General features: G+C 47.1%; 1 protein-coding gene across 5 annotated transcripts in view; it reads right to left on the reverse strand.

The window, feature by feature from the left end:
• The window catches only part of LOC137432505 (Na(+)/citrate cotransporter), a 211,977-nt gene that overhangs the window by 132,528 nt on the left and 61,310 nt on the right, over window positions 1–18,139 (reverse strand). For 4 of the 5 annotated variants that reach the window (XM_078783302.1, XM_068124510.2, XM_078783303.1 and 1 more), the window contains one exon: window positions 15,891–16,156. The exons of the other annotated variant lie outside the window; for it this stretch is intronic. In XM_078783302.1, coding sequence (XP_078639428.1) covers window positions 15,891–16,156 — 266 coding nt within the window. The remainder of the gene's footprint in view (window positions 1–15,890; window positions 16,157–18,139) is intronic. 5 annotated transcript variants of the gene reach the window in all.

Consider the following 18,139-nt stretch of genomic DNA (forward strand, 5'->3'; position numbering starts at 1 on the left):
AAGGATCTCCTCGCACCATCTGCATCCACTCACCTGAGGTGACAGGTACTCCGCACCATGCCATGTTTAATTATTTTTGATGCAAATGTTTTGGATTGTGAGACGCATCATGACGTGGGTGTGACATTGTGCTTTGATGTTCCATCTCTGCCTCCTTATGAGGACTGATGATGAATTTGGTGATGGCAAATTTTGGATAGAGGGATTGTGGTGACGAATTTGGTATAGAGGAAATATGGGGAGACGTGACAGTAGTGACGAATTTGGTAATGTGTAGGTTTTGTACATATGGGGTAAGGGCAAGGGTGGGCTAGGTAACAGGGGGGTGACGTACGGTAGGGACGAGCTTTCTCACTTCGCCCTCCGTACGCATTTCGCCTTGCATTGCCTTTTTGACGTGTACCCTTGTGACCTTACCCCTCGCTCAATTGTCTTTCCCCTTTTGTCTCCCACATGACCTGTGCGCCGTTGGGCGCCGAGGGGAGCGTGCGTGGGTCGGCCATTGTGCGCCCGAAATTCCCAGAACCAGCTGTCTGCATCGATGCACCACATTATGGACCACATGCCTGTGGCCGAGCACCACTTATGGACCCCATGGGTTGGGGCATGGCCCCTCTGCTGGAACCGGCCATGAGGGCCTGAAATCTTGCTGGCGGACCTTGGCCACAGGGCACCGATGCCCCACAGGTGAACCACACTAGTCGGCCCTGTGGGCTATAAATAAAAGAAAATAAAGAAGGGCACATTGGGCACACTTTATTGCAAATAGGCCGCCAGTAAGCAAAGCAAAAGAGAATGACAACATCTGGAAGACAAATAATAATAACCAGCAGAGGGAGCCGAAGAGCAAGAGATCACCTGCAGGGTTAGGGGTTGTTGATTTTATTTTATTGTTGAACATTGATGAACAATGGTGACTGCACCGATTGGTGCTTGGGCTTCTATTGGTGCGTTTTTGGGTGCGTTCATGGTGCGTCGATGCAGAACAGACTGTCTCCCCCCCAGAAAGAACAATTACAGGTCCTGGGTTAGTTTTGTAAATAAAAGTAGCGTCAATTGTAAATAATGCTTCCCACCGTCAGTGTATAGTTTGAAGACCATTCCGCAATTCGGTTAACTGTGGGCGTAAGTCTGTTAGGCAGGGTGCAATGGAGCAGCGGGACACATTTATTTATGTTTTAAAACTGTCGCACTCAGGGTCAGGTTAAAAGTAGAGGGAACTACACCTACGTGTCACACTAAATAAAAGTTGTAGGCCCGGGACGTGCCTAAGAGGAGGCGGGTGCAGTGTTGTGGATATGAGGACTGTATATTTTTTTTGATTGTGTGCTGTATTGTTGTGATTATTGTTTATTCTGTGCCTCCTGCCTCCGGAGCTGTGTAAAGACCAAAAGGGCGTCCCATAGTCCACAAGCATACACGTCAGCCAAGTAATAGAATATACCTGTTGATAGTTATCTCTTATTCTGTGTTTTAGGATAAGGCTGTGTCTCCCATTAATTGAAAGTACTCCATTGCACCAGTGAAAGAGAATAGATCCCCTTTCCTTCCCATCCCCAAAATCTCCATCCCATATTACATCCCCTCTCGTCATTGCCGAGCCTCGATTGCCCATATTACCTCCCCTCCAATAACCGCCATTGACCACGAGGCTCGAGTCAGGGAAGAAAGGCGTGTCTCCACCTCGTCAGAGGGGAGGAGGGGCGTGCCCGCCCGTCGTCATCCAGGGCGGAGCCCGAGGGTCGCGCGACCAACCAGGGCCGAGGTGAGCACCCCGATGGGCGTGTCCAAAACGCCGGCGGCTTAACCGCCGGAGGCGCTATAAAAAGGCGCGCACGGAAGTAAAAGGAGAGGTGGTTGGACAGTTGGTTGGTTGCACAGAGTTGGTTGCACAGAGTTGGTTGCGCAGAGTTGGCTGCGCAGGGTTGGTTGCACCGTTGGTCAGAGTTGGTTGCACAGAGTTGGTTGCGGTGAGGAGTCGGTGGTCAGAGTGAGGGACCAAGAAAGAGTGGAGGGTTTGGACCAGACGAGTGGGACAAGGCCTGGCAAGGCAAGTGGAGGCGGCAGCAGCAGCGACACCCGGCAGCCGCTTGGGGCCTGGGCGGCGGTTTGGAGCAGGGCCGAAAAGGAACGGCGGCTGCTAAACGCGCCGATCGTGCTGCATGACCCCCCCTTGGACCTCCCTCTCCCTCCAGCCATCCACATCCTGCGATTCCTGCAATTCCCCGCGTGAGTCAGTCTTTTGTTTGTTCTGTCCTGGGATAAGTTAAGCCTGTAGATAAGCTAGTATTTGCACTGTGTCACCTGCGTCTTATATGTTGTAAATAAACTTGATTGCTCCTTTTTGCTTGTGTGTGTAAATAATAAACCCCATTACTCGTCTGTACGTCTTCTCGTTTTAATTCCTTTTCCTCTTACATTGCGTCGCTTTTGTCTTTTCCCTCATTGAACAGCTAGGGTGCGATACGGCCAAAGTTCTGGGTGAATCGGGTGAGTTTTGTTAGGTCGCGGTTTTACACCACCGCTCGGTCTATAACATCCAAACCGCGATCTATAACAATATATATATATATATATATATATATATATATATATATATATATATATATATATATATATATATATATACACAGTCACGTGAAAAAGTAAGTACACCCCATGTAAAGTTTTGACTTTTTCAACATATTTCAACATACAGCTGTTTGATCTTCATTTCAACAATATTGATAGCTAAAGGTGATATAACATAACAACTATCATGAAACATTTACATTTTGTAGTCCATTGTATAATTTAAATAAACATAAATGCAAATTTCGCATGTGGAAAAAGTAATTACACCCCTACATTTATCACTACTTCAAATACCTAAAATTAGAATCAGGTGCACCAGCTCAGGTGCAAATGATTAGAACATCGTTGGAGAGGATCTGGGAAGGGAACCTGTCTCATTTAAACCTCAGACATTTAGTTTGGTTTGCTCTTTGTTGTTGAAGTGTGCCATGCCTAGATCAAAAGAGCTCTCTGAGGCCTTCAGAAAGAAGGTTATAGATGCCTACGATTCTGGGAAGGGATTTAAAAAGATCTCCAAACAATTTGAAATCAATCATTCGACTGTGCGGAAGATCATCTACAAGTTGAGAAGATTCCAAACAACTGCCAACTTGTTCAGGCCAGGCTGCCCCAGCAAGTTCAGCCTGAGAGCAGACTGCAAGATTCTGAAAGAAGTCTCTAAGAATCCCAGAATGTCATCACGGGACCTACAGGTAGCTCTTGCCACTGTTGATGTCAAAGTGCATGAGTCTACCATTAGAAAGAGGCTGCACACATTTGATCTACATGGGAGGTGTGCCAGGAAGAAACCTTTGCTGTCCAGAAAGAACATCAGGGCAAGACTAAAGTTTGCCAATGAACACCGAGGCAAAGTCCAGCACTTCTGGAACAATGTGCTCTGGACAGATGAGACAAAGGTAGAGCTATTTGGCCACAGTACCAGAAGACATGTTTGGCGAAAACCAAAGACAGCATTTGGCCACAAGAACCTGATACCAACTGTAAAGCATGGTGGTGGAAATATTATGGTTGGGGCAGCTTTGCTGCATCAGGGCCTGGGCAGCTCACCATCATAGAATCTACTATGAATTCTTCATTGTACCAGAGGGTGCTTGAGGATAATGTGAGGCCATCTGTCGGAAAGTTGAAGCTCAACCGAAGGTGGACCTTACAACATGACAATGACCCTAAACACCAGTAAATCCACCAAGGAATGGCTGAAAAGAAAGAAATGGAGGGTTCTGGAATGGCCAAGTCAAAGCCCGGATCTAAATCCCATCGAGATGTTGTGGGGGGATTTTAAACGAGCTGTGCATGCAAGAAACCCCTCAAACATCGCACAGCTGAAAGAATTCTGCATGGAGGAGTGGGCAAAAATTTCTCCCAGTTGATGTCAGAGACTGTTAGACAGTTATAAGAAACGCCTACTTGAGGTTGTTTCTGCCAAAGGGGGCAATACCACCCATTAGAGCCAAGGGTGTACTTACTTTTTCCACATGCGAAATTTGCATTTATGTTTATTTCAATTATACAATGGACTACAAAATGTAAATGTTTCATGATATTTGTTGTATTATATCACCTTTATCTATCAACATTGTTGAAATGAAGATCAAATAGCTGTATGTTGAAATATGTTGAAAAAGTCAAAACTTTACATGGGGTGTACTTACTTTTTCACGTGACTGTATATTCAGCATTGAGAGATAGCGCCAAAATCTATATATAGCACCATATCTCAAAACGTTGGGGACGGATTTGGACGAAACTTGGTGGGACATGTTTGGTTTGTGACAAGGAAGAATTGAATCGATTTTGGTGAAGATCCACATCTGGATCCGGGTACCAGGAGTTTTTTTTTTTTTCAGGTGATTCTTCACCATCAATTGAGAAAAGGAGCCAAAAACTATATATGGCATGATATTTCAAACAGTGTGGATGAGTTATGACAAAGCTTTGTGGATGAGTTGGTTAGGTGACAACAACAAGTTGATTAGATTTTGGTTCAGGTCCGAATCCAGTTCCAGCCTCTCAGTGGGATACAAAACATAAACTGTTCAGCCTCGCGGAGGTTTGCGCTCTACCGAGTGCCCTTCTTGTTACCTTCGCATTTGGGTCAGTTTGCCTGTTTTTGTCCGCACAGAACGTGAGCATGTGTATTAATTACATTACAACTTTTTGAATCGAGTGTATTATTTTGAACACGAATCGGAAACAAACCTGCCGTTTAACAGTACTTTGTCTCTGAATTTATCGCGATGACACATGCGCAGAGGAGTGAGATGAAAAAAAAAAACTGTCTGCCTGCCTGGCACAGCCTTGAAAATCATTCCAAACAGGATACTTAGCACTAAACTCAGGGAATTTTTAAAAATATCTTTAAAATCATTATTTTATTTAAATTTAAGTATATACCTGAACACTGCATGGGATAATGTGTTCTATGAACTCCCTAGTTATATTTTGTGTTTGTTCTTCGTCTGGGATTTCATGGTGCCTGACCTGTGCCAATAAAAGTTTAGGGCTTGTATGATGATGTAGATCTAGAGGTCCGCAGACTCTCATCTGAGCTCTCCAGCTTGTATTCAAATCCCAATCCAGCTATAAACGGTTGTCCTGGTGTTTCCCATGCAGGGTGATTTCTCAATGTGTGCCGTTCCCTGGATGGACATCAAACTGGGCATCTTGTTTGCCAGCATTAGTTGGTAGACGTTAGAGATCCAATGGGTTACTTAGCGAATTGTAGGTGAGCTATTAGCAGGCAAAAGTGCTGCTTCTAACCCATCAGCAGCTCAGCCGCACTCCCAGAAATGATGCAACCAGCCGTTACAGGCTGCATGCAAAATGAAATGAATGAATTAAATAATTGTATTCCATAAGCTACACATGTGTGCCTGTTCTGCCATCTTTCCTGCACCGACAATTTGGGTAATTGAAAACCTCTGAAGTGAAATAGATTAATTAGGGTAATCTCTTTGTTGAGTTTAGGTGGGTGGAGGGTTAAGGACTTGGTTTGGGTTGGGGATGGGAAGAGGTTTCATGACTAGGGTTTGGGGTGTCGGTGGATTGTGGACTCAGGTTCTGGTAGGGGGGGGGGGGGGGGATGGGAAGAGGACTTGGGGTTGGGTGGGGAGGTTGAGGACTTGGGGTTGGATGGGGACATTGATTTCGGTTGAACGGTTTTGAAGACAAAAAATTTTCAGTGTTTTTTTTTTTGTTTGTTTGTTTTTTGTTTTTTGTATACAAGATCGAGGCTCGTGAAAGAGCGAACATTAATCACACAGAAAGACAAACCGACACATAAAACATATAACATCGGGAGCGGTAGACAAGATGGGGAGAGAGGGGGAAGGACACAAACACAACATTTGAGAGCAGGGACCGAGAGACATGGAGACATCGAGAGATCTGAGAGAGGGCGAGGGCTTTGGGGGGGGGGGGGCATGGGAAGGGGGCGGTGGGAGAGGTATAAAACATATGGACACTGCCAGGACTTCCAGGAAAGAAGTTGGAATTTCAAACAAGGTGGATCTGGGGTGAATTAGCGGGGGTAGAAAAGATCAAGGTTTTGGATGGGGGAAGATAAGAGATGGTGGTGAACAGCTGTTTTAAAAGTTCACCTTGAATCCAAGATTATGGCCAAGCCACACGACCTATGACATCATACTTTTAATACGTAATAGCACATGTCAAGATGATGATTTGTGCAAAGTTTTGAATGCATCAGATTTAAGGTTTCAGAGAAAAAGGGTTTTATAGGTTTTTGTTAAATCCAATATGGCCGCCAAACCACATGAATGATGATGAAATCAAGCCGACCCTATATTCCGCATGTGTACTCAATCATATCTACAAAGTTTCGCTTCCATCAGATGGGCGGTTCTGGAGAAGAAGATTGTTTTAAGTTTTCAAGGTTTTTAACTTTACATCCAAGATGGCGGCAAACCACGTATAAGGATTTTGTTAAAATAGATTTTTTAAATTTCTCTGCTTGTGTAAGCTATTATGTGCACAAAGTTTCGCATTAATTTTAATATGAAAAGCGGTTCTACAGAAAAGATTATTTAATTGTTTGCTTAATTCCAATATGACGGCCATACCACATGGACAATGAAATTTTTTTTTACATTAGGATCATCTTCCCATATCCCCCTAGCATGTCTTCAAGTCTCACAGTTGTCTGTTCAGCAGTTTTCTCGAAACTGCTGGAACAAAAAATTGAGGAATAATAACAATAACCAAACCGATTTTAATAGGTGTCCCAGCATGGAAGCTTTGGCACCCCTAATAATGGAGCTCCCTTGCAAGGAGCTTTCATGCAGGATGAGGCCATTAGGCCTATAAAAGCCTGCACTCGTATTGCTAACTGTTACGTGGTCCCCTCGGTGACGACCTGGTCTCGGTGACCCCCGGACCGTGAGAGGACCTTCGCCAGCAAGTAGTATTATATATATGAGCTTTCGTAACGCAATCAATAGGAATTCCAATCAAAAGGAAACCCCACACCAAGGATCCGGAATAATCAATGATATATTCCCCGAGCAATCAACCATCAACAATCAGCAATCAATATCACAAAGATGTAAACTCATCTACACTAACTCTAAGATGGCCATCTTATACATTCCTCACGTGAGCCCCACTCCTGACTCCCTCCATGGTCAATGTCTCTCACAATGTCTCTCTTCTCCGCACACGGGCGGTTGAACGAACCCCGGGCGGACGTGCTCCAAACGTCCCGTCTCGTACCGGGGACAGCTGCTGCAGCGCACACCTCCTTGCCAAGCAACGGGGCAAAACCCAGCGCGGCTTCCAACGTGCGCGAGGCCCCAAAGTGCGACCCGTACGCGTCCTTGTAGACGGGGCAAAACCAAGCGCGGTTTGCAACGCGCGCGAGGCCCAACGTGCGACCCGTACGCGTCCTTGTAGACGGGGCAAAACCAAGCGCGGTTTGCAACGCGCGCGAGGCCCAACGTGCGACCCGTACGCGTCCTTGTAGACGGGGCAAACTGTGCCGGACGCTTGGTTCCGTGCACGAACTCACGGTGACTTGACGTGTCAAAAGGTAGTTACACGTCCAGGTAACTCCTCTCGCCAGATGGGTTTCGGAACGCCGCTTTGTCCACGCAGCGCAAGGTCGCTTCCACCTTTTTTCGGAGCGGGGCGAGGAAGAATAAATCCGTCCTTTTTCCTCGTGTCTTTTCCTCTTCCGTTTCCGGTCACTTCCGTTTCCGGCTACTCCCTCAGAAGGGCTCCTGACCCTCCAACCACAACAACTACACAACAACTTAATATACTACACACGGATAAGCAAAGACCTGAATGGTAATTCACATACATTCACATAAATATGTAACACTCCCCCCCTTCAAGAAAGAAAGTTTGAACCCAGCGAAAACTTTCTTTGCCGGCCAATTTGGGGAAACAAACCAGATAACTCAACCCCCCCCCCCCCCCCCCACATTATCAGTTGCCCCCGGGCACAGTTATCACTTAAAAATAAAGCAACCAAAATTTCACCACAACCCCTCCAGATTACTCACTCTGGACTAAGCACCAGCAACGACATTGTCCCTGCCAAATCAAACTCCATCTCCTGACCCTCTGACTTTGACCGCCAGTTTCTTGTGAATGAAGGTTAAGGGGTTGATCAAAGATCCAAAGGTAAGCCACTCGATAGCACTTTTCTGGGAGGCCAAGCCGAGTATTCACTACATGGATGCCTTTAGGAACGCGGAGTTCACGGTTAGTCCGTGCAGGAAAGTTCTCTACATGGGCGCCTTGAGGAACGTGGAGTTCACGGTTAGTCCGTGCATGAAAGTTCACTACATGGACGCCTTTAGGAACGGCGTTCACGGTTAATTCGTGTAGGAATCTTGGCTCGGCGGCTCCGCCGCCTTCAGTGCTTCAACTTCTCAGAACTTCCCTAATAATTAGGGTGGGACCACTGGTCCCTGTAGTCCCATGAATAGCGGTCTCCTTCTCGGCCACTACTTTGCCAATCCTTCCTTCGGGAGCGGCCGTAACTCAGGGAGCCTCCATAATAATATTGATTGTGGCCACCACCAAAACTACCGCCCAGTTGTCCTCTCCTGTAGACCTCTCGACGCCTACGAAATGCCTTCCCTACTGTTATGGTCCGACCCTCCAAATCCTTGCCATTCCAATTCTTCTCTGCCTCTCTGGCGTCTTTTGTGCTGGCAAACGTGACAAAGCCGAACCCTCTTGACTGTTGCGTTTCCCAGTCTCTTACCAACCGCACTTCCACCAGCGGCCCATATCTGTTGAAGACAGAGGTCAGAACTTCTTCCTCTGTTTTGAAGTTCAGTCCCCCTACAAATAACTTGGCACTTTTGTCGCCATCCCGAGCTGGTGTGGTGTTATTTTCCCTGCTGGGCTCTTTACCAACCCTCAGGTTACCATAAACTTGACCCCCGGCCAAATCATTCCCGATAACCACAGATACACCCTCTACAGGAAGCGTGGCTTGTAAACCGACGGTGACCGGTCCTGACACCAAATCGGACTCCAAATGGATGACATGAAGGGGAGCACTAACACCGCCCCCGATCCCCTGTAAACGAACACTATCCCCCGTTGCCGTCTCCTCGGACCATGGCAAAATGCCTTCAAGCATGAAAGATTTATGTGCCCCTGTGTCCCTCAATATCCTAACCGGTCTCCGGTTAGTCGAGGCTCCATCCAGTGACACAAACCCCTCTGAAATAAATGGTTGGTAACCCTTTTGATGGCGATTTCTTACGCTAGCCATCGCATTCGGAGTTGTAATAGTCGGACTCCGCTCTGGGTTGTCCCTTTTCATGAAGTAACATTGGGACATCAAGTGTCCAGTTTTATGGCAAAAAGCACAAGTAGGCCCGGGGGAGAACCTCGGGGTCGGCCTTGAGCCCCCCGAAAAATAAGTTTGTCTTGGGCCCGTAGCCCTCGGATTTCTAATCGTTGGGGTATCATAGTTGTCCCCATAATCATCTCGAGGCCGCCGCCATGTAAGGTCGTTCTCCGCACCGGGTGTTCCATAACTCCCCTGCTGAAGTCTAGGCGAGGAGTTAGGTTTGTGGACCCCTATTCGGTGGGTTAAGGCATAATCATCTGCCATGGTGGCTGCGTCCCACAACTTTGGTACCTTCTTTTCCTGCAGGTACACTTTGATGTCCTCGTGGACACACTGCTGGAATTCCTCCACCAGGATCAAGTCCCGCAATGTCTCAAAGTCTTTCCCGACTCCTTTTGACTCACACCACCGATCAAACATGTTTTCTTTCACTCTGGCAAACTCCACATGGGTCTCACTCTCCCTCTTCCTGGCATTCCTGAATTTTTGCCTGTAAGCTTCCGGAACCAACTCATAGGCCTTGAGGATGTGCTTCTTCAGTACCTCATAATCTGCACATTGGTCCATTGGTAGCGCCGAATAAATTTCCTGAGCTTTCCCCACCAGCACACTTTGCACGAGTATGGTCCAGGCCTCCTCCGGCCAGTTTAATTGTCGAGCCACTTTCTCAAAGTGTGGGAAAAATTTCGCGACTTCCTTTTCACTGAACGGTGGAACCAGCCTCACATGTCTGCCCACATCCCAGGTTTTCTGGTTAGGTGTCGACCCCGTCAGCAAGGGTGGTGCCTCTCCCCGTTCTCTCATTAACTCCAGCTCCTTGAATTTGATTTCTTGCTGAAGCTCCATGTCACGTTCCTTTAATTCCCTTTCCGCTTTTCTCTCCTCTGCTTCGAGGTCCCTTGCAGCTCTCCTTTCCTCTGCTTGTTCCTTTTCTCTTCTTTCCTGGAGTTCTCGTTCCACTCTCCTTTCCTCTGCTTGTTTCTCTTCTCTCCTCGCTTCTGCTTTCCTTTCTTCTTCTTTTAACCTTTCCTGGAGTTCTCGTTCCACTCTCCTTTCCTCCGCTTGTTTCTCTTCTCTCCTCTCTTCTGCTTTCCTTTCTTCTTCTGCTCTTTCCTTTTCTGCTTTCCTTTCTTCTTCTGCTCTTTCCTTTTCTGCTTTCCTTTCTTCTTCTGCTCTTTCCTTTTCTGCTTTCCTTTCTTCTTCTGCTCTTTCCTTTTCTGCTTTCCTTTCTTCTTCTGCTCTTTCCTTTTCTGCTTTCCTTTCTTCTTCTTTAATCCGTTCCTGGCTCCGTAATTGCAACTCCAGTTTCCGGAGCTCAACGTCTTCTGGTTCTTTGGGTAGCCACTCCCAGGCTAACTCGTCCCATGTTCCTAATCCCACCATAGATTGTATCACCGTGGCCTGCAACTCTGCCTTCCTCAAATTAGTTCGGACCTCCAAGTTAAAATGTTTGGCCAATTTCAAGAGGTCCGACTTTAGCAACGCTCGGAACTGTGCCTCACTCGGGGTTACCCCAAAGTTCTGTGCCACAAACGCCATGGTGCCTATCGTTAACACCTGTTAACCTTCACCCAAGACTTTACCCCAATTTCTCAAAAAAATTTACCAATTAATAATTAATTAATTAATTTTAATTAATAAAAAAAAAAATTATTATTTTATTATTTTATACAATTCTAAATCCCGGACGTAGACCCAATTGCGAAACCGCAAATCGTAATTTGGACGAGCCCCCAATTCTGTTACGTGGTCCCCTCGGTGACGACCTGGTCTCGGTGACCCCCGGACCGTGAGAGGACCTTCGCCAGCAAGTAGTATTATATATATGAGCTTTCGTAACGCAATCAATAGGAATTCCAATCAAAAGGAAACCCCACACCAAGGATCCGGAATAATCAATGATATATTCCCCGAGCAATCAACCATCAACAATCAGCAATCAATATCACAAAGATGTAAACTCATCTACACTAACTCTAAGATGGCCATCTTATACATTCGTCACGTGAGCCCCACTCCTGACTCCCTCCGTGGTCAATGTCTCTCACAATGTCTCTCTTCTCCGCACACGGGCGGTTGAACGAACCCCGGGCGGACGTGCTCCAAACGTCCCGTCTCGTACCGGGGACAGCTGCTGCAGCGCACACCTCCTTGCCAAGCAACGGGGCAAAACCCAGCGCGGCTTCCAACGCGCGCGAGGCCCCAAAGTGCGACCCGTACGCGTCCTTGTAGACGGGGCAAAACCAAGCGCGGTTTGCAACGCGCGCGAGGCCCAACGTGCGACCCGTACGCGTCCTTGTAGACGGGGCAAAACCAAGCGCGGTTTGCAATGCGCGCGAGGCCCAACGTGCGACCCGTACGCATCCTTGTAGACGGGGCAAACTGTGCCGGACGCTTGGTTCCGTGCACGAACTCACGGTGACTTGAGGTGTCAAAAGGTAGTTACACGTCCAGGTAACTCCTCTCGCCAGACGGGTTTCGGAACGCCGCTTTGTCCACGCAGCGCAAGGTCGCTTCCACCTTTTTTCGGAGCGGGGCGAGGAAGAATAAATCCGTCCTTTTTCCTCGTGTCTTTTCCTCTTCCGTTTCCGGTCACTTCCGTTTCCGGCCACTCCCTCAGAAGGGCTCCTGACCCTCCAACCACAACAACTACACAACAACTTAATATACTACACACGGATAAGCAAAGACCTGAATGGTAATTCACATACATTCACATAAATATGTAACACTAACTTATGTTTTTTGTCAGTGCTCTATACTTTTAAATACTGAATGCAAAGCAAGGAAGCAGCACATACCATTTTTAAATCTTTGGCCTAACCGCAGGGGTTCGAGCTGCCATCCTCTTAGACTCAGAGCAGACACTCTCATGATTATGCTACTGATCCTGGTGGATTGTCCACATCCACTCCTTTGTCCTTATATTCTCCTGATTGTGGAACTAACTCCCTGAGTCTGCCCAGTAATGTTATTTTCTTCATTCCTTCAAGATGGGGATCAATTTCCATCTCAAGGCAACACTTTCGGTATTCCTGATCTTTTTCCTCTCTCACCGACTCTGCTCTCCAGCTCACATGCACTTTCCCCACATTTACCCTGTTAGTTTTTACTCTCTGCTCATTGTACTTTGTCGACTTATTCTGTGTGATTGTCGTGTCTGCACATCCCAACGTGTACGTTACTTATTTGTTCGTTCCTTGCAGGTACCATTTGGATCGCGAGGCGAATGCAATTTCAAGTTTCGAGGCGTGGACAAAAAAAGATTGGGAACCACTGGCCTCGAGGTACGCACACTCACCTCTAAGCTGTCTAGGATCGAATGTCCTCGACAATGTCTAGCCTGGGATCGAATCACGGCCCAGGAATAAACTGTCATCCCGGTCACTGTTTCATAGTCAGGGTAATTACTTCATCAATGTGTGTGGCATCCCTCGGATGGACGATAAACGGGCGTCCCAACTGCCAGCATTAATTGGTGAACATTAAACATTTCATGGTGTTCTTCACAAAGATAGGCAAGCCATCGCCAGGACCATGGCAAATTACAAATTCCTGCTTTAACCAACAGGGGGCATTATATCAGTGGCAAAGCCATGCCCCCAGCCAATGATGCTACCCAGCAGCCTTGGGCTGCATGGAAAACAAGACTGAAAGTCTAACAATGGCGTAGCCGGGCTTGTTTGACACTTTCATTGAAGAGGATAGCATGACCTGGGTGGGGATACCAATTAGCAAATAATGTAAGTATTGTGATGTCTGTGGGGTAGGCAGTGATATGTAGAGTCAGGTAGATTTGTGGAGGTATCATGCTCCTCATGTCGGGTAAGAACCATCACCATGTAATAGGTTTTGTTTTGCCGAATGTCGGAGTAAGGTGTATCTTCGTCCCCGTCACGGGGGGGGGGGGGGGGGGGCGGGGCATGTTAACTAGCTAAGGGCATAAGGATAAATTATCCCTTGTAAGTCTTACCCTATGTGATTTATCCGTTGTCCTTTTTGGCACCACACCATAGACACTAGTGAGGAAATGCCCATTAATTGCACTAAATAATAACCATAAAAACCAACCGGAAGCCAGTTCTGAGAACGGCCATTTGGACGCACCAGCTACATCGCCACGGAAGACAGGCAGGCTGAAGACACGCCCTGAGGAGCCATCATTGGCCAGGGCAGAGCAAGAAGCAACTCGCTATTGGGCGGGAGTTGACCAACGGGAAGGCCGGGGTAAGAAGGGATTAGTGATTGGCTAGGCTGGAGCAAGAAGCTACCCGCAGATTGGTGGAGGGAAGGACCAGGAGGAAGCAGAGTGCCGATTGGCAAGGACCACCAATGATGTCAGAAGTGAGCAAGAAGCGGCATGCTGATTGGTGGAGAAGTGCTGATGACGTCACGACCCAACGTTAAAAGAACTCGAGGACCGACATTTTCCCTCTGACCCTCTTGCTTTCTTCCCCTCTCTGACCCTCCGCTCTTGCCCTCTCTTGCCTTCTCTCTTGCTTGCTCCTCATGCCTTCCTCTGCCATAGACTTTCTCTCTTGGTTCCCGACTCTGGGGGAAGACGGTTGTGCGTGGACAAAAGGCTCCAGGAAGCGCTTGGTCCGACCGTATTAGGAGACGCCACCGGGAACTGTGGTTCTCCGTACAGAGGACGGTTGGACGAAGCCAGGCACGGCTGGAGGAGCGCCCTACACGCGGCCCGTTCACCTAGCGCGGGAGGCCTTCATCGAGGCCTAGTGAGGCCTGTTTTGTGCCAACGCATGCACTTTGCGCACAACGTTGCCAGCTCCCCGGACGATTTTGACGACCCCGACGAGACCTCACCAGTGATCGGAGCTAAGTTACACACCACACAATTATTTTCATATTTCCCTTCGTCTGTGTTTGGTTCTGTGTGCGGGAGTGTTCCATATAGGACTTAGTTTACCATCACGTTTCTTGTTATCGGCATTTCTTTTAATAAATCCTTTCGTTATTTTCTGTACATTTTAAATCCGTTTTCGTGTGAATTATTTTCCGCAGGTCTGAGGACTGCGGCAGGACCAAGAGTAAGAGTAAGCTTTTCCGCTTCCTCTTCTTCTTTCAACCTCCCGGGCATATATAGTGAAATCCGCATTTGATCATTGCCTTTGGGGTTAAAAGCTCGCTATTGGCCATCCGTGACTCTCCTGGTGTTAACTGGGAGGGAATCACATGACAGTATTAAATTTTTGACTGCAGGCATGGACAGCCGGTTCGTGAATGGCTTGGGTAAAAAACGGCGAATAGCAAACGATGAACCAATGAATTCCACATTCTTGTGTCACCAGTTGAACATCAGGCATTAACGGCAGGTTCGTGAAGGACTTGCACAAAAAACGTACCCATTTTGAATGTTGCTATATCCAGTAAATGGTGAAACTGCAAATGGGGAATCCATGAATGGCACGGATGGAAACCCTTACGTCATTTCCTCATTCTGCTTTAAACTCAATATCTCTATATTTTCATTCCAAACACCATCATTCATCATCCCAATTACAACTTAATACTATATTATTATTATATCAAAATATAATGTTAAATCATGATTTTATTGAGATACCAACCCAGCGAATCATCGTCATCTGTTCACTTCCAAATTCAGGAGCAAGGGACGTGTCTATCACATCTCAAAATCATAATTGTATGGAGGAATTTCTGAAACCTATCTACCTTACGACACCTGCTGGGACCCCAAAATTCTCCACAGGTTATTATATTGCATTTTAGTAAAATATGCAACTGTAATGGTTTAATACTAAATGCTGTCCCCCTGTCATGTGACTAGATCCTCAGCTCTGATTGGTGGATGTTTGTGGGGACATACGGACAGACAAATGCTGTTCCAGACGGCATTACCCGATGGACTACACCGTAAAAAGCAGCTCTTCCATGAGCTTTGATCTCTGTAAAATTAAAAATTAATCACGTGCTTTACGAAGATGTGTGGTGTGTACTAAAAAAATACTTTTATAATGGAGATACCAGGAGGTAAAAAAAAGAAAAAAAGATTGACCTTCAGCGTGCAGTGGTTAGTGGGTGTCAAAGTTTTCATTTCATTCAATGGGTCTTTCCAAGTCAACTGTGAGTATCTTTTCGAAATGAAAGACAATTCGTCATGCTATGTTGAAGGTAGAATAGGCAAATAAAAAGTAATGCCAGATCCGGGTTCAGACAAGAAAAACCTTACAAAAGTTATTCTTACCTGAGTACGTGACACAATATTATGCCTGGTATTTCCCAAAATTTGCTGAAAAAGTGCTACTTCCAGATAAAAATATATTATTGCTGCCTCGTATAGATGGAATATATGCCTGCAAATGAATGATGATGGATAGTTATGGAAGTCCCAATACTTTTGGTAGCATAGTGTAAAAAGTTCTCTCAACTTATTTGACTACAAGGAGCCTATGTGCATAGAGATACAAGAATGGAAAGAACAAAGTTAAACCATGACTCTCACCATAATGGTTTTGATCCAACCAAAAGCATCATACGAAGGGCTATGCGTCGATGCAGATTCCAGTGCTCGATAGCAGAAGCTATAAACATGACGCCGATGTATAGGAATGTGGCATCTTTGAAATAGTGCATTGCTAACTGGCTGGACTTCAGAATGCCAAGTAACGGGAATAAGATCAACGGCAAGAATCCAGTGACTGCAAGTGGCAAGGCCTCTGTAATCCACAGCAGTGCAGTGACAATGATCACGTATGCACATCGTGCTTCCTGCATGATACAACCAAGTGGTGTGGGAGATAGAAGGACATCAAAAAATGCTTCAGAAAATTAACAAGAATACTCATGTCACTGCCAAACTCAAGTGACATGCAACTGAAATTTTAAGAAAGAAGAAAAGTACAAATAGAAATAGGAAAGACAGAGAGCTCCTCTCAACTAAACACCAATAGGCAATTACTTCCAATGATATTGTTGCGGTTCTCCTCGTCGGCCTTTCTCCTTACCAAGGGGGGGTGAGTCCCCTTGTCTTTGACTAGCCGACGGGATCCGGGGCTATGATGTCACTTCCGGTCAGCGTTGGGTAGGGTCATAGGACTAATCACTAATACCTAAGTACCAACGCCACCCTGGAAGCAAGGAAATAAACCCCGCCCGAATCACGGTTGTAGGTGGAAACGCCGAGGGATAGCGAACCGTGATCTGAGCCGTTAACAAGGACTAAACCCGATCTGAGCGGTTCCGAATCGTGCCACACTTACCCAATGGTGGAAAACACTGATACGGTCGAATCAGGAAAGACAGGAAGTACAGATTGGTTTATTACAATTTGTACAGGAAGGAGAAGAACAACACACAGTGCAGCTTAATAGAGTCTTAACTTATCCCAGGACACAGGCCCGTTTCACACTCAGACACTCACACAGGGATTGCAGATGGTCATGTTGATGGTCCAGGGATGATGGCGTCCAGGCAGTTCGCTCCGTCCCCGACTCGTACCGCGAAGAGATGGTCAGGGCGGCAGAAGCTCCCCGCGGGTCGTTGACGTGGATCGGACAATTACGGGGTTAAATGTGGGGCGAAAGGTAGGGCTGGCTGGGCGGTTACTTGCGACCACGGTTGGATACGTAATAAATGAACCGGGCTTTATATGCACTCCCAATATAGTTCACTGGCAAAGCGCCTCTCCCGCAGGAGTCCTCTCACAGAGCGAAAATCGGCCAAGTCCTTTTACAGTGCGCATATCCTCTGCAAGTTCTCTTCACGAAGCGCGATTCTTTGCAGTCCTCTCACAAAGCCCCTCACTCATCAGTCCTCCAGGTCCGTCCTTCTCATACGAGCGCTGTTGCGTCAGTCCTCCCATACGAGCGCTGTTGCATCAGTCCTCCTCATACAAGCGCTGTTGCGTCAGTCCTCCTCATACGAGCGCTGTTGCATCAGTCCTCCTCATACGAGCGCTGTTGCGTCAGTCCTCCTACATGCACGAATCCTGCCAGTCCTCTTACTTGCGCGAATCATGCCAGTCCTTTCAAGGGCTTTGTGCGCGCGCTTATATAGCCTTTTCAGCGAACCTTCCAGCACTTGCTAGATGCGCCCTTACCACGCCCTCTCAAGCCATGCCCACCGAGCCCTGGTTGGTCATTGCCCTTACCGTCACCGCCTTCTGACGTGCTGCTTGATGCGGCCACACCCCGTCCTCGCGCTCCTCCCCCCTTCCAGGCCTACCTCGTGGCATTTGGCTGGTTTCGAGCGAAAACCCAAGGGCAGCGAACGCTGCTGGCAAACGAGGTGGATTAGCCGAATCAGGGCGCGGGATGGATGCTGCCCAACGAGGTAGATTGGAGGGTGACCGCAAAATGAACGGGACCTAAGCTTATTATTTCTTTACACAACGCAGGTATCACTAGTGGAAATGGCCGTATCCTCACACATACTATGACATAACTAATGTTCTAAGGGGCCTACGTGTTGCTTGTGGACTAACTATGGGGGCAAACCGTTAACCTTTAATGATGTTATATTTACACTTTCAAAACCGTAACACTGCACCCCTCCTTCGCCAGGCTCATCCCCAAGCCGAACCCACACAAGTGAGTATGACCGGTTCTGAAGCAAGGATCAGGACTACTTTTTAACTTAGTGTGACACGTAGGTGTGGTTTCCCTCTACATTTAACCTAACACCCTGTGTGCGACAGTTTTAAACACTAGATATGTCCCACCTACTGTGTTGTGTACTAACTATCAGACTCAC

This window comes from Myxine glutinosa, chromosome 8 (genome assembly GCF_964187855.1).
Source record: "Myxine glutinosa chromosome 8, kmMyxGlut1.1, whole genome shotgun sequence".
Classification (NCBI taxonomy): Eukaryota; Metazoa; Chordata; class Myxini; order Myxiniformes; family Myxinidae; genus Myxine; species Myxine glutinosa.